Source organism: Poecilia mexicana, unplaced genomic scaffold, assembly GCF_051168715.1.
Source record: "Poecilia mexicana isolate PSO_F unplaced genomic scaffold, ASM5116871v1 scaffold_15, whole genome shotgun sequence".
NCBI classification, from domain to species: domain Eukaryota; kingdom Metazoa; phylum Chordata; class Actinopteri; order Cyprinodontiformes; family Poeciliidae; genus Poecilia; species Poecilia mexicana.
This window is the reverse complement of record NW_028263384.1, coordinates 22,429,669-22,450,999: the sequence shown is the minus strand read 5'-3', so window position 1 is coordinate 22,450,999 and position 21,331 is coordinate 22,429,669. Positions and strand designations below refer to the sequence as shown.

The window sequence follows — 21,331 nt, the reverse complement described above, 5'->3', positions numbered from 1 at the left end:
ATTGATTTGATTGATTCTCATATTATTTCAACTTTATTCTTGGAATATTTTGACTTCATTCTTGGATGGATCTTTTTAATTTTTCCAATAAATGTTCCCAAAAATGCTGGATTTTCAAAAAGTAATGTTTAGTGCTACAACAATAAAACATTTATTTCTGGTTTATTTTTTCCACAGATGCCAGTAAATGTAAAAATATTTAATTGAGGTGTTTTACAGTAAGTAAGTTGAATTGGTTTAGATATTATGAAAGCTAATCCTGTTTTAAAAGGTTGTAATATTTCGTCTGAATCAGTTCTGGACAGTTTGATCCACATTTGTTCCTATTTTTACTGGAATCTTGAGAAAAAACAGACAAAAAAAATAAAAGTTTTGTTTTTCTCTAGCAGAAGGTGAGTCTCAAACACTGTTAATATTGATTAACAAAATGAATATTTCTATTTAAATTAATTCAGATTCATAATTGCATTTCCTGCATCCTAAGCTTTACTTGTGGGAAAGAAAAACAAGCGCTTCCATCTAAGCTACGTTTCTTTGCTGCAGTTTTTTTGATCCAGGAACAAAAGCGTGTGGCATTCCTGCAGAGCATCCACCTGGATGCCAGCGTGACCCTGGTTCTTCATCTCTGACCTCTCAGAAGCTCCAGTCCCACCACCTGAGCCCTGCGTCGGCCCGCCAGATGTTTGGAGAGACTACCTGCTTCTCAACCAGGGGGAGACATGACAGGGCAGGTCAGCGGAGACGGAGCAAAACAAAGAGTCACATTTCACAGACCCTCTATCAATAAAACATCTTAGAAGCACAATCACACACACACCAATCCCACCGGCTTCAAAGGAAGATTTGTGAGGGATTTTTCCTTTGCTTCTGAACAAGAGGCCGTTGTGGAGCAGCAGCAGTGCTTATTGTTTGCCGTTGCAACTTGAGATGTTACTATAACCGCTGTGCATGTACCATTATAGATCTAATCTACATGGAAACAAGCAGGAGGGAAATGAATCCTTTTCTTTTGAGTTTTCTTAGGTGATAATTAACACACAAGCACAGGGAGGAAGTCAGGCCTTCCAGGTATGAAAAAGACAACACATTGTTGAACATGTTTAGAGACTATGGTGTTCTTCTGGCAACATATTCTCATAATTATAAAAAAATACAGCCTCTGATTTGGGAACATTTACTAAAAGCAGAATAAATCACTAATGTCCCAGTAGTTGGAGCTCTTCTGCCTCTTTTTGAATTCTTTGGTTTTCACTCCAGGTTTTATTAGGATTCAGGTGTGACATCAAAGTTAGGAAAAGGCCAATTTTCTGTCTGGAGAACCATTTCTGTGTTGATTTGGATCATCATCCTAATATAAAAACCCAGTAACATAATGACTGCAGGGATTTTGGCCTTTTAAGCTAATTTTATTACAAAAAATAATTATTCCTCAATTTAGAAATAAATCACTCAAACTAAAGGCTAAAATTTCCCAGCATTTCACTGGTTTATGCTGCAGCTATAAAATATGAATTCAATTCTTTTTCAGGATGTCTTCAACAGCACATTATCCTGTGAGCTGTTCTGGTTTGTATTTCACATGACTGGACTGGTGGCTGTTGATCAGGCCGCCTGTGTCTGAGCCTAAGCTCTAATTTATTCAGCTCACTGCAGTTTTCCACTTTGGAGGCTTCTCAATCTGCTTAGACGGTGTTTGTAAGAGTTTGTAATCCCAGACCATGGATTATTTGGTAATTTGTAACTCTCTGGATCTGAGTTGATTTTTGCAAGTTACAATTGCTTGTAAAAGTAATTTTAACCCTTCGCATGATTTTAGATTCCAAAGACAAACTTTGATTCTTTTTATTTGGAACTTTGTGTGAACAACAGACATTGGTGCATAAATGAAAAGTGGGAAAGACATGATGTGTAACAGTGTGGTGAATATTGATCCCCTTCCAAGTCAATAATTTGTAGAACCACAATTTTTATGGATGTGCCAAAACCTTCTCCAGCTGAATAGAAACAAAGCAGAAGTTATTATTTAGATTCAGCACACAACTTCAGTTATTACAGCCAGAAACTTTGACCAAGCCCAAAATCTGTGTGTAGTGATGAACTCTGACATGAACCGTCAGAGCCACATAAAGTCAGTTACGAAGTCGGCCTTCCATCACTTGAAGAACATTTTCAGGATTAGAGGACTGATGTGCCAGAAAAACCTAGAGAAACTCATTTGTGCGTTTATTTTTAGTCACATTGATGACTGCAACTGTGCAGTCAACACACCTAAAAATCAGAGTAGTTTCTATATGTACTTGTGAAGCTTGGCCAAACAACCTTCAGTAATTTATGTCTGTATATAAAAACAGAAAACTCTTTAACTCAATTCATCCTGTTTGTCTGTGTCAGATCAGTGTTGGCCGATGCCAAACCTCAGATACTGGAAGTGAAGAAAATGGATAAAATGTGAGATGACCGTTCAGACTGCAGTTGCTTTGAAAACAATCAGATCCGTATCTGATTTAGTTCCACACATAGACGTGGCAGATCTGATTTTTTTTGGTAGGCGAAAAGATTGGAATTGGGAGTTCAGCCTGCTGTGAAAAAAGACAAATATAGGTCACATGAGAGCAGAAAAAGTGGATCACATTGGCCTGTTGTGTAGATGTAACTTTTTATTCCAGGATTCTGTTTTTCAGGGGTGTACTGACTGTCCCGGTTAATTTGTTGGGCTCAGTTGTTGTTGATGCTGTTATGTGTCTGGACTCATGGCAGTATGAACCCCCACTCCCACAGACACCCACCCGCCCGCCTGCCTGTCCGTGGCCGTGCACCTGTCTGCTGCAGGCAGCTGTGGGTGGGCGGGCCTTGGCTGTCAGAGGAGCATTCCTGAGGAGAAGTCACCCTGTTAATCCCCTGGGTTTAGACCCGACAGCTTCCCCCTCCTCCCACCTTCACTGCCACCCCCCATCACACAGCTAAGATACAGTTTATCATGTTAAAGGGCGGGCAGTGTGAGATTAAAGGGCCGGTACCCTGCATGCTCATTCCCCGTCTACAGACCCCGGTGTTGTAATGAGAGAAAATATCAGCCTCAGATCAGCAGGTTTGTTGGAAACATTATTGCTTCACTTCCTGTCAAACAATTTGCACTTCTTGTGGAAACTGTAGGTGTTTGTATCTGTTGAGGTCACAGATACAAACACTCTGCCTGTTGTCTTGTGGGAGTTTCATTCCTCTAATTGCCCATATCACTCTGTCTGCATCCCAGTTATTTTTTTCTCTCCTCCCTCTATCAAACAAAAGTCTCTTTATCACTGCGGGAAATTCTGATGTCAGCCCAGATCCTGGACTTGGCAGCCGCCCCGTTCAGCTGGAACACATAAATGAGAAACGCTGCACATGTCACCAGTGAGTGCAGTGGACGACGCTCCCCCTTCGCTTCTCCCTTAACGCTGCAGACACTCCTCTCTGGAGCGCAGCGTTTTATCTCGCATGGTTTGTTGTTTTGGCAGCGATGCATCCATGTCAAGGAGCGCAGCATGAGAAGAACTGAGGCTGGACGACAGCAACGGACACACAGACAACTTAACGTTATTCACAGTGTCCTGATAGCTGATGCACCCACTTCCTATTTTACTGAAATGAATCATGTCATTTAGATAATTACTTGAAATAAATCTTCATATTCCTAATTTCTTCAAAATCATCCTTAAAGTGGCTTCCAAAAGTCTTTGTATAAACTTTCCCACATTTCCGTCATGTTGCAACTACAAACTTCATTACATTTTATTAGGATTAAACATAAAGGACCAACAGAGGGTATTGTGTTTGTATGGATTTAGGAAACATTTCCATGGTTTTTGGACTTTTTTAAAGAAAAAATATCAAAAATATGTGGTGTAAATTTGCATTCATCCTTCTGGGACTCCTAAATAAAATCCAGTTATCACCAGAAGACACCTAATCAGTAAACAGAATCCATCTGTGTCTATAATTTAATCTCAGTTAATCCCTGTTGCACAAAAAAACTAAATATTTTTTATATAGTTTATAATACATTTTCACAAAACCTTCCAAAAACAAAAAATAAATGTTATATTTCCATCTCCAACGTACTGCAGCCATCTGGAAGGCTGCACATCTTTTCTTTGTCTCTTGTGTCTGGTCTTCCAGAGTTAAGCAGGCATGAGTATACTTTCCATAAATTATTAATTAAAAATTATGTATTTTATTGGTCTGATTTAATAATCTTGAATGTCATGTTTTCTTTTGTTGTAAGCGTAAAATCATCATAATTAACAGAAATACAGACTTAAAAACATCAGTCAGTGTGGAATTAATTCATGCAATTTGTTTCATTTAATATCAAGTTAATGAAATAAATTATTTTTTTGATGATCATTTAATTAACATGACTGCAAATCCAAAAAAACTTGCTACTGTAATTGGAGTGAAATGTGGTTCTAAAAGTATTTTCTTTTCAGGAACAAATATAAAAACAGCCTTTTCTTTCCACTTCACTATTGCTCTATAACATAAAATCACAGGAAAAGTTCTTGCATTTTTTAATATGAAGCAATAAAAGACAAATCAAGTTAGAGGAAGATATTTCCTCATTTCAAAGACTTTAAACTCCTTATGGAACCAACTTGAATATCTTTTATGGTAAATTTCAGCAACAGGACCGTTCAAAGTGCTTTACATATAAAAATACAAAGTCATAGAAAGCAGTCAACTGAAACATTTACAAGTTACACATCAAAATGTCTTGACTCGCTATTGGCTAACATTTGCAAAGCAGCCAATCAGGGGGCGGGGTTCATTTTCCTTGGCTCTGATTGGCTGAACCGACCAGTCGAGGACACACTTTCATTAATGTTTGTAGCACAAATGTGCAGGTGAGTGCAGTAAAGAAATCTGGGCTGGGATTGAGTCAGCGACAAACAAAATCATCATTGTGACATCCCAACATAACTTAATGTTAAAAGGAGAATATAAAGTACATCCTTCTTGTTTTCAACCTGCTTAAAGTCAGCTGAAAATGTGCACTTTTTAGAGGCGACAATTTATCAAAAGGCCTTTTGTATGAAGTGCACCACCTGCATTCAGTAGTTTCTCTTTCTCACTAATTCATTTTCTTGAGTGCAGTGTCTGTGTTCTGCTGCGCTGCCTGGACTCCTCAGGGGTGTGTGTGTGTGTGTGTGTGTGTGTCTGTGAGTGAGAACGGAACAGAGAAGGTCCCAGGGTGCAGGCCGTCCCCGAGCTATTTACCCGCAGACCAGAGCCCCTCTGGGGCAGCAGGGGAAGCCGCTGCTGGGCCAGAGGCTATTAAAGCCCTGATGGCTTCTGACAGTAATTTCTTCATGAGTCCACAGCCCACAGCCTGCCAGCAGGGCGATTGGGTGCCTCCTTTTGCCCATTAAAACACACAAATGTGTTCCAGCGAATCATGCTCAATGGTATCTCTGTGCTCGCAGAGTGTGTTTGTGCACATGGGAGTGAGAGGAGTGAAGAAGCTGGGTTAAGGAGAGCTAGATGAGGAGGCTCTGCCAATGGTGAGAAGGTTCTGGTGATGGTGCCAAAAGGTTTGGGGGCTTTTCTTCAGCCACTCCATCAGTTCAGGTTGGAGTCCAAGCCATCCAGGGAACACGTTGGGAAAACCAGGCCTGACATCCAGCCAAATCATAAAAACTGTGTACGTACATCGCTGCCCAGAGGAGAAGAAAATTCCTCTTGATGAGAGTTCAGCATTGTGTTGAAGGAAGGCTGGATCTTCAGGACTCTTGAAAATGCTGCACCTGTAACAGGCACAGCATCAACAGATGATATGGCTGAAGAGAATTCAGGCTAAATCTGTCCTCTGCCTTTTAGCGGTTCATTATTCAGACACTTTTATTTGGAACAGGACTCAAGATTGTGCTTATCTAAAATATCTGAAAGAAAATGCAGCTTAGGAAGTTAAAATACTTTGTTACAATGCTACTTGAAACGTTACTGGCTGGTGTTTGTAAAACAGCCAATCCAGGAGCGGATTTCATTTTTCTTGGTGCTGATTGGTTGGACCCCTACAAACAGAGATTTGGGAGGCCAGAGGTGGGCACACTTTCACTAATCTGTTAATGTGCTAAGTGGGGCTAGTTTTTCATTTAGCACCTTTGCTAACACCAAAAACATTTAGTGCACTTAGCTGAATGTTTTAGCTGAGATCAGGACTTTGAGTTTTCTGTTTACAATGCAAGACACTGAGAAATAATTATTCATTTTGATTCTAACCAAAAGCCAAACTGGCACATTACTGTTGTGGGTTTTTCTGGATTCAGTTCAACAACTTCTAATGCTGTGGAAGGAGGGCGTTTAAAAAGGTCAAAGGTTATCCAGCACTAATCCACTGTCAGTAATGATCTCTCCTCTGTGTTTCCCTGGGGTGCTAAACCCAGACCATTGGGCTGGATTAGATCACAGAAAGGAGACTGATGTGTTAATCATAAATTAGAGGTTAAGCCAGAGCGAGCGGGTGAGTCTGAGGTCAGCGGCTCAGCACTTCACAGAATTATAAGTGCGAAAAGCCACGGCTGATTACTTAGCAGCCTCAGCATAATCAGGCAGGAACAAAACAATGCACAGTGGTGTGAGAGTCAAAGCTGTTTGAGCTGAATGTTGTTGCTCAACAGAGAATCTTTTCAAACCTCGCAGAGTGACTGGGGTCGTAATTATAAGCACCCAGAGGGAAGGCGTTTAATAAGAAGGAAAAAACATCATGCACCAACAAATGTGTTTTTTTACAAAATCAATATTGCAACAAATGGCTTCATTTTGTTTCCCTAGAAGGATTTTTAATTTAATGACATGTTTTGCATCATTATCCTGCTAGAATTCCCCATGATTTTCAGTTTTCTGGCACAAGCCATCACATTTTTCTGTAAAATATCCTGGACTTCAAAGAGTTCATGATACCTTACTCTATAAAGATTCCCACATCTTTTGGAAGAGAAACAAAGGCCCACATTTCCAATGTTGATGGAAGGAAAGAAAAGACTATTTTGGAACACATTTCAAATAATTGGTTCCTCATAATCCAAGCAACTTTAGTTCAGTTTTGTCAATTTTCTCTTTTTTTCACATTGTCGTTGATTCTTGTGTTTTGTGTTTGTTTGCTGATCTGTTTAGTCTTTTTCATTTTAATAGTCTCAGAATTTAATTTTCCACAGATGTTATGCATTCAGTATTTATTCTCACCTGTTTCCCATCTGGAGAGTTTGGTGATAATGATTTACAGTTGGTCAGCGCAGTGGACCAATCGGTCGCACCGCTGCCTTGCAGCAATATTCTCCAGTTTCAGATCCCAGTTGCCTTCATATCCCTCAAAGTTTGAGTCCGTATCCAGTCTTGTTTCTCAAATTATGTTTTAATCTTTTAGCCAGGCGGCTGGATTTGTTTTCAGTCATATTTTGAGTTAAGATGATCACACCTCTGCTATTTTCCAGTATTTCATTTTTTGAAGAGTGGTTAATTACATACAAAATGTTCAAAATAGTCTGAAAACGTACTACTAAATCCTTAAAATTAATTATCCCTAAATCCATATTTAATAGAGACATACCAGTGAGGCTGCACGTTCTGTGTTTTCAGTACATGAGGAAAATCTGTAACAAGAACAGCATCACTTCTTCTTCCAATTTAAAAATATTGCCTCCAGGGAACTGGCAAAGTTTCGTTACACTGAAAGATATTCAACCTCTGCTGTGTGAGACGAATACTTGGCTCTTTCAGAAGACGTCGACAAGCTGTTTTATTACAGGCCGTGTAAGAAAACACAAAAAAGAAAATATATTACAAGATTTATATGACAAGGTAAACTGTAAAACATGAAGCAGGTTTCAGGAAAACAAAGACATTGCCTGATTTTACTTAATTTATAATCCATGAGACAGACCCACCACAACATGTATAAAAGAGTTCTTTATTTCTAATAAAGATGAATATATGCAAACATATGAGACATTTTTATGATTTACTGCATGATTATTAATACATTCTTGCAAACTGCTTTACAAAACACAAAAACAGATGTAACAGATAAGCAGACGAGATAATGTGGTCTAATTTATTGATGCTACAGAGCAAACTATACAAATATCTGCCTTGAAAGCTAATTGGGGCAAAAAAATCTAGCATCAAACATGAAAACCTGCTCTGCTTTTTAAAAAGTACATTTTAGACACACAAAGGACACATACATTGTATGTGTTAAGTATTTCTTGCTTGTAAGGACATAAAAAGCTAACTACACCGTTCACAGATTCAGCAGTCTGTTTAAATATCTAATTTCTACAAAGTGAATTTACATTTTCTTTTTTTTTTCTTAAAGTACAAAGTGCAAATACTATAGTTTCCACTGTTGCCGATTGGTGAGGGTAGATTCTGGGACTGGGCGTCAGAAGTTAGCCCTGCTTCCTCGCGGGGTTCTGTGGAGGGAAAATTCAATCCTGTTAGACAAACTTCATGTTTTTACGGTTCACCTCACTCCAAACAGGAATTACGTCACTCAGACAGATAATATTACGCAGTGGTGGGTACACTTCCGCTAATGCGCTAATAGCCAAGCTACTTTTTTAACTTTGTAAATAAACTGATTTCAGTAATTTAACTCAGATCATGCATCTAATTTTCCCATAGAGTTTTACTTACTAGTTTACTGGAAGGCAGGTCTTCCCCTGATTTGGCACCTATCAGACAAAAACAGCTTTTTAACTTCAGCAACCTAAAAATGAACAACAATGTAGAAAAGTCCTTTGGAAAGTCCAGACCTCACTTTGCCAACCAACAGAGCCTTTAATAAGGACTATTGCTTTAGTTTGCTGCAGTAATTAAATGACAGATGTCGACCAACACAGATGTCCCAAGTTTTTCTTTTTTCTCTTTTCCTGTTTTTTCCTTTTTTTCCACAAACATCCCATTTTTGGACAGATTTAGTTAAATTTGGCACCTGAGGGAGAAAATGCTGCAGCTTTTGTGTATATGCTTATAGTTAAAGGAATAAGGTTTTATTTTTTAAAGCATGATTTAGGGTTATTTAGACTGCTTCAACACTTTTCAAACAGTCTCTAAATAATCTCCAGCTATTTACTGAAACACACACACCTCAGATGTTTTACAGAACCATTTTCATAAATCAGAAATTTAATCAAAACTGTTATTAAAGATAGGGAGTAAATGTAAAGAGTAAAGTCTGAATCTGATTGGTTGAAAAACTGAGGCGCTGCTTTAACCCAGCCACTTATTTTGGTTTAAATAACATTTATCTTCATGTTAGTAACCCAGTTCTGTTTGATCCAAATGCATTCTTTAATAAGCAGATTGAATTAGTTTTGATTAGGTTTTCAGCAGCAGATAGTTGGGATCTGTAAAGTGAAGGGATTTTCCAGCCGTTTTTTGTGCAGCTCACCGTCTTCCTTGGTCACCCCCAGGCAGCCCATCAGCTCCTGCAGCGACAGCGCCTTGTCGTTGCTGATGTCGCAGTACTCCACAAACTTCTTCACACACTTCTTCGGCTTGGACTTTTTGCGCAGGAAGCGCTTGAAGGGCTTGATCTCCTTCTTTCCTATGTCGCCGCTGCCGTTTTTGTCAAGCTGGCTGAAGTACCAGTGGACGACTCTCTCCTCCAGAGTGTGGCTGGGGTCGGGCTCGGCCATCCTGAGGGACAGCTGCATGTCAGTCAGTCTGAACATCATTCAAAAGTGGATTTATTTCAGTAATTTAACTAAAGTAAAACATCTATGCTATACAGATTCATTCACATGTGCCTAACTTTTATTTCTGTTAATTTTGACAATCATAAAAACCCAACCTCCAGTTTCTAACACATTGGGATTATTATAAAAAGAAGTGTATCTATGTACTGTACACTGTATGAACTCAATAGTTGGAGTTAGTTGGGGCTCCTTTTGTCTTTGTTTTGAGCTTCACTTTGTGAACTGAATTACTGAAATAAATCCACTTATCAGTAACATTCCAGTTTATTTTTTCATTCATTGCTCCTGTGCTACTTCATCATAGGTTTCTGCCTGTCAGGAGGGTAAACTGCCTTCATGCCTGGAGGTGAAAGACTGTGGCCACTGATGTGCATAAGTAATTGCAAGAGGAACGTTTTCACTTCCATACCTTCCGGCGGATGCTGGATCTGTGACAGCATGCACCATGTCTGTCGACAGCGCGTCAAGAACACTCGTCAAGAACTCTGTTTTCTTTGCCCCAGGACAGCCTGCAAAAATCCACCAGAGACCAGAGTTTGCAGGAGCATGCTGGATGCAGTTCACTGGCTTTGCAAAAAATCCAGTACAGTCACTATTAGGAACCTGACAAATGTTGAGAAGAAGAGGCATTACATGCAAATCATGTTGTTTTAATATGAAACGCTCATAAAACTGAGAAAGGAGTAAATAAAAGACATCATCTTACTTTCTCCAGTAAAGACTGTTCTGAGCTGCAGAAGGAAACGATTTAGTGTCATAGACTCACTTGGTTCAAGAATAAAGGCTCTCCTTCAGCAGTCAAAACAACCACAAAGCAGGTATTTTGTGGCACAGTTAGCACCAAAAATAACTAAAATAAGCAAGATCGAGTTATGAAGTAAAATCCATGATTGCTACCTGGTAAAATCAAACATTGAAGGGTTATTACTTGAGGAAAGATGAGAAATTTCAGTGGTAGAATGACCCTAATGACAGTAATTGTCTGTCAGGCCATAAAGTTTTAAGAGCAACTTGACCAAGGATGCTCCACAAAAGCTGAAGGCTATGAAGGCCTGAGAGATTCTTCCTGCTTTCTCACAGTCTGCGCCTGCAGAGGACAAGAAGTCCTGCGCAGGTTTCTGCTGTTTTTATGGCCCTCGCCTGCAGGGCCAGATTCTCCTGTGCAGGAGATAATGGCAGCTTTGGGCCCTCTAACAGGTGGTGACCAGCATCCCAGTGAACACCCAGCCTCCTCCAGGAGGAGGGTTAGCGTTCAGCGCCGAGCCGAAGGTGCTGCAGAGGACAGACGCACCAGGAATCTGAGGACGTCTGCACCTCGTTTAAATGGGAAGTCATCAGCTAAAGCGTTAGCTGCTTCCTCTTGGCAGTAAAAGCTTTTCTTTGGGGACTGAGAGAGACTAGCGCCTGTGTCTGTCTGGACAGTGTTTAACTGTAGGACACTAATGTACCTGCAGTTGCTCTGAGGAAATTGAGTTTGGCTGTTTTACGTTTATTTTAGGGCTGCAGTGGCAAATGGCTCATGTCTCTTTTTATAATTAGTGTAGCTGTATTATACACAAGTTTGACAGACGCAGCACAGAATCTTAATACCTTCACTGCAAAAACACAAAGTTTTACCAAGTATCTTTTGTCTATTTCTCATGCAGATATCTTAGTACACTTCAAATAAAAGAAAATAACTGAGAAGTAATTTTTCAGCAATAAATTGGAGATTGTTTTAAATCGATTATTCCTTAATACTGATGACAAAGAACAAGTTCAACTGACAGATTATTTCACTTGGAACATGGGAAAATGTCTTCTTAGTAAAATAATCTGCCAGTGGAAGTTGTTCTTTTTCATCAATAAGGAATAATTGACTTAAAAGCATCTCCTATTTATTGCTGAAAAGTTACTGGTCAGTTAGTTTTGTCTTATTACTAAGATATTTGGTCTAGAAACTAGACAACAATAATTGGTAGGACTGTTTTTTTTTTGTTTTTTTGCAGAATGCAGCATTAAACTGAACTGAATTGAACTGAACTGAATTCTGCCACTCTCCCCTAAAGGTCACCCTGTCAGATTAGATATATTTGAGGACATGCATCAGATTTCTTTTTGTAAAACACCTTGTATTATTTTCATTTCACTTCACAATTCAGTTTTACTTTGTGTTAGTTTATGACAGAACGCCAGTGAAATATGTTGGTTTGTGTTTATACTGGGAGGAAGTGTGAAAGGCTTCAGGGGTATGAATGGGTTTGCAAGACGATGTCAATGAAAAAAAAAGCCTAATTGCTGAACCAGCCTCTACATGTCTTTTAAGCGGCTGGCCAGTGAGTGAGTGTGTGTGTGTGTGTGTGTGTGTGTGTGTGTGTGTGTGTGTGTGTGTGTGTGTGTGTGTGAGTGCATGTGCTCCTGTGCATGGCTGCTAATAAGAAAGAGTGTTTTTCTGTGGAGCCACACGGAGCAGAACCCTGTCAGCACTCACAGCCGCAGCTCACGACGCCCCCCCCACCGCTGCCCAGCCATCCCGCTCCAGCGGCTCGGCTTTCCTCCCCCCCTCCATGGCAAGGCGCTCCGTTCTCGCTTCTCGCCCCATAAACCTCTCAACACCAGCGCTTCAGCTGCAAATAGGCTGCAGCCATGTAAAGGCAACATTTATAATTATTCTGTGTTTGCTCTGTGACGACGTTTACAGTCGTTGACGCAACTGCTTATGAAGAAAACAAGATGCTTTGTTTGTTTTTCACAACGTTTTGGCTTCTTTCATAATTGGAAAACTTGGTTCACATTATGCAAGTAAATTTGGCGGGTTTAGAATGAAGTCTGTGTCCATCAGTGCATAAAGTATTATTTGTTGTATCACAACAGTCAGGATGTCTTGAGCATGAGGTCTTTCCAATAGCACAGTTTTCTATCTCCACACATGCCACTTGAGAGAAGAGATGAGAGATATTTGGCAGCCTAGGAAGAATTTATCTGTGAGCTAATTGTCTCTCTGCTTCTCATGAAACGTCCCTGGTGCCGCCTGCGCTGAGACGCAGAGCTGTTCTGCTAAATGCAGCACCTGCAAGCCGAGCGCGTTCCCTGCAGCGTTCCCTGGCATGGTGTTACATAAACAGTTGTGGATGAGGAGGGAACAGAGGCCGCTCTGTTCGTATGCTGCTGGATTATTAAAATGTTTACCAAACCAACAAAGAAAAATACATAAAAAACAGCTGATTTGCCGAGAAATACTCGGATTTAACTAGGATTTGTTTACATGCAGAGGCTGAAAACCACAACTCTGCAGCAGCTGGTATTGGTTTTAATTATAGAAACTAAAACAAAAAACAAATCGCTTTTTAGCCTAAAGTTTTTATGTCAAAGTTAATTCCAATAGGGCTGAAATGAAGAAGCGACTGAGCTGGTTGCTGCAGAGAGATAACAAGAACTGAATTATTAACACATCACATCAAAAATAAAGAGTAAGAAAGCTGCTGTCAGCAAACGGCTCTGTATGAAACCATCATCATTTAAAGCATCATCATAAAAGGGAAAAAACAGGCCCACAGCACCATATGTCCTCCACCGTGCTTCACATTGATCACAAGGTGCTTCTCCAGTCATTCACCGTTTGTTTCAGGCCAGATTCTCTTTGATTGTGTCAAAAAAATAAAAAAATAAAAAATAAAAATGTAGTTTAATCTGACAAATGCACACAGTTTATTTTAAAGTTGCTGTCCCATTTTCCAAACTCATCATTATTGCTCTTATGTCATGTTCTCTTATCTTTCTTGTTTTCAAGGCTAGCTAAGAGTAACGGACCTCAGTGTGTCAGGCTGACTTATGTCCCAGAGAAACAAGGAATCACACTTTACAAATTAAGAGCTTCTTGAACCAATGAAGTGTCCACATATTAAGTTTGATTATCTAAACTTTTCTGCAACCAACAAAAATAACTTTTATGCTTTTTCCATCTTTATTCAGAGTGCCTACAACTGCTTCACTTGACATTGTGACTAAAAGGGACAAACATTCTTTCCTGATTGTGTTTTGTTTCTAAATTCTCCCAAGTCCATTCAGACACATCTGCAAACATTGCAGTCAGATGCAAGCAGTCCGATTTTATCCTGCAAATGTTCCCCTTTAAGCAGTTTTATGTAATTAAGACAAAGATATGAACATTACCCCAAACCGATCTTCTGCTTTTAATTTAGCTATCTGCATTGCTATCAGTCAGTATCACCACCTGTCTCTGGCATCCTATTATCCGTTATCTGCAGCTCACCTCCCTGCTGTTCCTCCTCACTGCCTTCATTCGCTGTCCTTCATCTCCAGTGTCAGTTGAAGATTAATCCTCCCCCCAATCCGTCTCTGTCTGCCTGCTTATTGACCAGTGAAGGGTGCTATCTGGTAATCCTCTGCTCTTTATCAAGCTTTTCCTTGACCATCAGTACTAATGATGTCTACACACACTAACAGGCACAAACACACACACACACACACACACACACACACGCACACACACACACACACACACACACACACATTGTTATCAAAGCATTGGGAGCTTGGCAGAAGTTTGAGGCCAAGTGGTTAAAAAAATCCCCATGTGGTCTGAAGGAAGAGGAAAAATAAAGACAAATTCCAGTAACTGGAGAAATACCTTGGAGATGTCTGCTTTTATAATGGTCCTTTGGTTTAGTTGGATGGGCTCTGGCATTACCGTCACACTTTGGCTGTTCGTACCTGTAAAAAAATGTGAATTAAGTCAAGGGATTGTTTACAACAGCGAAGCCCTCATCGTAAAATCAGAAGAATCCTGTGTTCCAGTGACCCTGGTCAGTTAAATCTTAGGGATCCAAATGATCATTCTGTGGTGAACCAGGGGCTGTGAAACTCATCCAAAAAGAGGGGAAGGAGTTGGAAGCGGAATGAGGACAGAAAGGGGAGGGATGGTGTTAGAAAAAGAGAGGCAGCCAGGGAGCGTGGGACACAAGGATGCCTCCACAGCCTCCCTGACAGATAGTGTTGTCCTTCTAGCTGCTGTTTGATGGGGTCAGAAAGCTGACCAGTGACAAGGAGGAAAAACCTCACTTCCATATGTGCCCTAATGTGCTGGCTGGCACTCTGCCTGGAGTCCTGTTAATGTGATACCTTGCAATGTAGCTTAATAAGAATGTAGCTGGTCCTCAACTGCCAGCTTGCCTGACCTTTGACCTGCTGTTATCCAGTCCACTGAGTCCATCTCGGGTATCAGCAACACAGATGTCTGTCAGCATGTCAAGGTCAGATGTGTAAGTTTAGCGGGTCGTTTCATGGACCCATCATGGTACTGGCCTGGTACCAAAAGGTTCCATAAAAGTTACAGGAAAGAATCTGAAGTTTCAGAAACACTCCAGGAAAGTTCATTGAAAGCACCTGGAATGTTTCAGAAATGTTCAATGAAAGTTAATAAGTTTTATAAACATTCCAGGCAAGTTTCATGAAAGTACCTGAAACTTTCTTACTTCCATGAAGGTACTTGGTAAGTCTCATAAAACATTCATAAAAACTTCAAGAAAGTACCAGGTAAGTTTCACAAACATTCATTTAAACTTTCTTTACCATTCCTAGGTTTCATGAATGTTCCAGGAAGGTTTCGTGAAAGTACCCAGTTAAATTCATAAACATTTCAGGAAAGTTCTAGAAAAGATCCTTGAAAGCAACCTAGAAAATTCCATAAAAGATCCAGGAAAGTACTGAGTAAGGTTCATAAAAGTTCCATGAGAATTCTGGGAAAGTTCCTTAAAAGTACTTGGTAAGTTTCATAAATATTCCATAAAAGTACAAGGTCAATTTAATCAGCACTCCAGGAAAATAACTTCCATAAAAGTTCTAGGAATGTTTCACAAAGAAATAGAGGAAAATCTTTAGTCTCCCTCCAGAAGAGTGGGAACTGGGACGTTTACTTCAGTTAATAGTGTTCACAAAGCACTGAATGCAGGCTCTCTAGTTAAAGTAGGTACGTGTCCCCTCCAAACATGGATAAATCACATTTCTCCTTAACTTATGGTACTGGTGGCCCACCTGGTTGAAGTTCCTGGTATTGGGCGTCCAGTATCCACAAGCACGCACCAACAGTATCCGGTGGAGGGGTGGCATTGGACAGGTTTATAAAAGCCGCCTTGGGCGCAGTCTGGCACAAACACGGCGTCATTATTCCGCTGCCTCCTCTCCTCCAGGGCCGACTGCTGCTCCTGGTCACACGATGAAGCTGGACAGAGTTCAGAGGTCACACACAGATCATCTAATGCTTCCTTACTAAGCTCTGTACAAAACCGTCAATTTTAACTTAGGTGGTCCAAGTGGCAGGACTTTTCAGAAAACCTTCCTACAAACACTCTGCGTAAACAGAATGATGTGTTTATATTAAGAAGAGCTCAATCAGATCTGGCAAACCGTGCTGGATTTCTGTCACATGCAATGGTTCTGATTTATTTTCATTCATTTGCAAAATAAAAGCAGCTGTCCTCTCAGCACACTTGTTATATTTGAGATACTTGCTGAGGATGAGTCTTTGGAGACATTGTGAGTCGACGGCTATATCAGCCCCTCACTGCACTGTTTATGGACATTAACAGGCTAATGACTAAGTACAGCTCCCTTTGCCCCAAGTTAAGTAAATATTTGGACACTCCTTATGCCCTTTGTAACTGTGTGTGTGTGTGTGTGTGGGTGTGTGTGTGTGTGTGTGAGAGAGAGAGAGAGAGAGAAAAAAAGAAAGCAGAGTGATCATTACCAAGAGGCTATATGTGTACTTGCTCCAAATTTCCATTAATAACACAATTTTTCATGATCTTGTCTTTTGTTACAAAGAAAATGCAGTGTGCTGGATGCGAGAGAAACTGTATTTCATAGAGAGTGCAGCATGCTGTCATGCAGCTCTCCAAGGGAGATAAGAGCACTGGAGTCAGGAAAGAAAGGAGGACGTTTTAGTATACGAGCTTTTATTGCCAAGCTCTCGCTCTCTTTGGTGCGCGCCTCAAGGCTCTGAAGCCGCTGTGGGATTATGGATATTCTTTTTCTTTGTTTATTTACACAGAGTATCTTCAGCCACACAAAAGAGACCAAATGAAATACCTCTGCACTTTCTAAACTAACTCTCTTCACTCCAGTGCCTCTTTATGGGCTCACTTTGTTGGGGTTGGGGCGTTTTTTTCACCCCAATACTCCAAAGAGCGTATGGTAATCAAAACCACCAATGCAGCATTTCTCAGGCTTATTATTGGCTGTAAATTATGATAATGGGATTCACTCACAGACCCACACATACACAGAAGGTTCTCATCTATGGGCCAATCTAAAATACAGAAACCAACACATTTCCCCCATGAGCATGGAGGGGGTATAAAGATAAACACACACGTGCGTAAAAAGAGAAGAGCTGGAGATCCTGTGTTTGTGCCATGTGGTGATAATTACAGGTTTGAAGCAATACAAGAAACCACAGTGAAACGGATCCTCAAAGCCCGATGCACTTCAACACCAAGATCTATTGGTTTCACAACCCACCATCTGTCCTTAAAAGACAGGAACAGCCTCAAACTGTGATTGCTTACACACGTCAGACAAACTCAACATGGATTTTCTGCTGAGATCTGAAGACATCTCAAAGTTCAACATTAAAGAAACTCACGTGATGCTCTGGATCTGTTCTGCCGGTTGCTGTTTAGGTGCACCGACCACAGGTCAGGGTACGGGGAAGTGACATCTGCAAGAAATCATCAACACAGCATTGTTAACAAGAGTCCAAAACACACATTATCTGAGAAAACCCAGGTAGTTCAACAAGCTACATGCTATGAAACACAGACTTCAGGAGAGGACAAAGTAAGCTACATGTGGCTGCTGTTGATAAAAGTTCATTGAGGTTCTAATAATCTTTGCATAATTAACCACCAGAAACTGAGGCGATGGATACTGGATTGGCTGGAATGGTAAAACAGGAAACTAAAAGTTGTAAAGGTTGAGTTTCAAAGGTTTATATTAAGCTAATGATTTCACTCTGCTGAAGTTGTGCTTTGACGTGACTTTCCTCAGCCAGATCATCACAAAAAGTTACAAAAAATACCAGATAAGAAGTGGAGCCATCATCAAGTATCTCCTTTACATGAATGGCCTCAAGATTGAAACACTGACTCACTGATCTACCTCACTAGAACACATCAAGGCCACTGGAATCTCATTCAGACTGGATAAGGGCGGCTTCATGGTATCCAGCAGACGCAGGGTTATCACAGCTCAGGCCAACAAACTATGACAAGCTAACATTGCAGATATTCATGACAGAAATAAAAACATGGCAAGAAAAAGAAGAAGTCAGAAGTCAGTGACAACCAGGAATGTACAAAGAGTAAGACAAGGTCTGGAGGCAGAAATGTGTGATCTCCCCTGGTCAAAAGCCTGGCAAAAGGAGGAGATGGTAGCTAATGATAACGAGACAAGGAGCTTCTTAAAATAAGTTCAGACCCAGAGTCTTGGTCCAGTCATGGATCATCAGAGTGGGAGGAAGACTTGGCAGAACCATGAAACCAACATTTTAGGAGAAAGATGTTTACATTTCAAAGCTTATGTTACAAGAAAGTTGTGATTTATGGACTAAATTCTGGATCATTGGATCATTTTTCATGCGACTGCATCAGTGATGCTTTTCTCCAAAATAAGTGCAGTAATTCATCACAAGGCAGCCCTGGATCAGGTGATCCTAGTGTTCCTAGTCAAATTTAAAATGTTGCCTTGAATGTAAATAGTCCAAATCCAGCATACGGCACAAGTCAGCTGAAAAGATGTCTGTTTTAAAAAACTCTTGCTCTCTTCTCAAGCAGCACCTTAATCCTTAGCTCCACGTTAAAATGTTGTAACTGGTTTCATTTGGGAGCAGAATGAGTGTGTGAAACGTGGAAGTTGAGATTAGATTTGTTTTGTGTTATAGTCTGTGTTTAGTTTGAGATTAAACTTCGTGAAAACAAACTTTGTCAGATTCAGAGAAAGCGTCTCTGTTGCAGAGACACGTGGCTGAAGGTTGGTCCTTTCCGTTTGGGGGTTGTTCATCCTGAAGATTAGCATCCATAGAGACACATAGTTTTCTTATGACATATTTAGAGAAACAAAGTTATTTTAAACTCCTGTAAAGAGATATAAAGTTCACAGACTTTAGTTTGCAGATGTTTCCTGTATGCAGTCTAATCATGGACTCTCTTTCTGCCATCTTTTCTCCTGCTTCTGTTGTCATCCTGAACTCCTCTTCCCTCATCATCCCCACAACAACTGTAAGACTTTATTGATGAAGAGCAGCTTACCTTCTTCCTCTGGAGGAGATGGTGGCTCCACTGGGATAGGCTCTGCATTTAGAATGGAGAATATTTGCAAAGAGACTACAATTACAAATATTAACAAGGTCAGACAACACATTACAATGTGATTTTGCACGTTGCCCGGACAGGAAAGATGAAGGGGGAAAGAGTGAAGAGAAGAACAGAATGGAAACACGCTGGATGTGTGAAAGAGTTGACCTGTAATGCCAAAAAGGGTAAAACAGAGATCCATTACAGATGAGGTGAACTGGAACCAGTCATTCCTACTTTTTTTCCATCTTTTCGTGTGGATAAAAAAGCTGTGGAGAAGTGGGAAAATTTATAGGTGAAAACTGCAGCTGGCAAGTGTGAGGTGAACCAGTTACCAGAGGGAAATCTGAGTATATGTGTTTGGTTTTTGTTTGTTTGTTCTGTGGTGGGAGAGAGGCAGGGAGGGAGGCTCGGGGTGAAGACCATGACAGTCGGTGTGGTTAACCTCAGGCTGGGTCACTCTCTGCAACACTGAGGTGTTTCACAAACTGCTTCACTAACATGTGGCTCCACAACCAGGAGCTTAATGGGAATAAAAACTTTCTTCAACAATGAATTTCAACTGAAAATCAAGAATTTACTTTAAAGGCAAGGTTGTTCTGCCAGCCATTCATCTTCTCATGCCTGTTCACTGTGTTGAAATGCAATCAGTTAGTGTGACTGAGTCAGACAGGCTATTATCCCACTCAATTTCAAAGGCATATTTATGAGTTGGATTTACAGTAAACCACTAATAACGGATCTTTACTTTGTGGCCTTTTACATGACTGTAACACCTCTCTTAGCATCTGCCAGGAAACCCCCATGCTATTTGTGGTCATAAGGCATTAGTTTTACTGCCGTTTGTCAGTCGTCAGCTGCATATGACTCCAGAATGTGAAAAAAAATGATTCAAATCAAGCAACTAAATTGTGCTTAAAGCAAGGCGCTTGGTGTTTAAAGCCTTATGTTCTTTAAACTGCTGCATTGCAGAAATGTTAAAGCATCTTGAAGTTTGTCACACGGTGCTAAATGAAAACCACTGACTTTTACCATTTTATTAAAAGAAATTATGTAATAAATCAACAAAAAGTGGAGCATAATTAGGCAGTAATGAGAAAAACGATCAACCTTATTCAGAATATGTAACAAATAAAACTCTGCAGTTGGATTCAGTCCCGTTGGGTAAATAGTTTACAGAACCACCTGTCGTCACAGTTACAGCTGCAAGTCTTTTGGCATGACCAGCTTGGCTAATAAAGACTGAAATCTATGCCAGTTCTTCTTTTCAAAAAACTCAAGCAGTGAACAGGAATTCTCAACTGTCTCCAAGATTCTCAGATTTAGGATTCTGCCGTTATTTTAATTATTTTTGCTCTGATCTATCGCCCTATTTACACATTTTTGTTGTGATTCAGCTGCAGGTTTACTCCAATGCATGGCGTCTCTTCATGAAAGCAGGTTTTGGACTAGAACTTTTTGGAAACACTCCCGCAGCGGAGAACAACGGCACTATGCTGTACTCTTTCACCTGTTCGGTTTATGATGTGGAGAACATGAACACTTTGTTCTTCAGAAACGGAGAAGCGGTGCCGTTTTCTAAACGAGCTAGAAGCTGGTGAGGTGGAAGCTGAAGTGGATGTTGACGTCATGCTAAAATCACAGCGCCATCTAGAGGCCTGGCATGAAAACTACAGCAGATTCAAGATTTCTATAAACATGGAACTTTTCCCTGATCAACATCTGAAATTACTGAACGTTTCTTGGCAGCGGTCTTATAAATGTAGCCTAAACCTTTGCATTGTAGCTCTGAATGTAAGGTTATTGTCTTATTAGTAGGTTAGCCGCCCGTTGACCTGCTGCTCTATGTGGGACTCCAGCTTTAGGTAGGTTTGCAGTTTTGCCATCCTCTTTCCATGCTCAAATGTTGGCTGGAACAGAGCTCTGTAAAAGCTCTTTTCCTTCAGCATCATGGTTCTGCTTGGTTCAAATGGTTTTCCATAACAACTGAACTCTAGTTGACGTGGTTTTCAAAAGTCGTGTGGACCCAGAACCAAGAAGTAGTGCATCGTGATCTATACATGACAATATAAAAACAATGGAGGACATGGAAACTATGTTAGCTGAACTTTCTGTTCATTGTCCTTACAAATGTTCAGTTGGATTACTGTAAAGAAGTCAGTGACAGATGTTCTTCTGTTGTAGCGTTTTCAGCCGACTCAGCACAGAACCCAGTCAAGTAGATGAAAAGGTTCTGGTTCCACA

At 40.4% G+C, this 21,331-nt stretch overlaps 1 protein-coding gene across 2 annotated transcripts in view; it reads right to left on the bottom strand.

Annotated features, from left to right (window-relative positions):
- Positions 1-7,929: 7,929 nt before the first annotated feature.
- smoc2 (SPARC related modular calcium binding 2) overlaps positions 7,930-21,331 on the bottom strand; it is a 36,379-nt gene continuing 22,977 nt past the window's right edge. The window contains exons 7-14 of one of the 2 annotated variants that reach the window (XM_014992838.2): positions 19,043-19,117; positions 17,380-17,454; positions 15,771-15,957; positions 14,368-14,450; positions 10,147-10,246; positions 9,431-9,678; positions 8,674-8,711; positions 7,930-8,450 (exon numbers count right to left, since the gene is read on the bottom strand). In XM_014992838.2, the coding sequence (XP_014848324.2) occupies positions 8,427-8,450; positions 8,674-8,711; positions 9,431-9,678; positions 10,147-10,246; positions 14,368-14,450; positions 15,771-15,957; positions 17,380-17,454; positions 19,043-19,117 (830 nt within the window). In that variant the 3' untranslated portion in view covers positions 7,930-8,426. The remainder of the gene's footprint in view (positions 8,451-8,673; positions 8,712-9,430; positions 9,679-10,146; positions 10,247-14,367; positions 14,451-15,770; positions 15,958-17,379; positions 17,455-19,042; positions 19,118-21,331) is intronic. The other variant, XM_014992839.2, reaches the window with a different exon arrangement.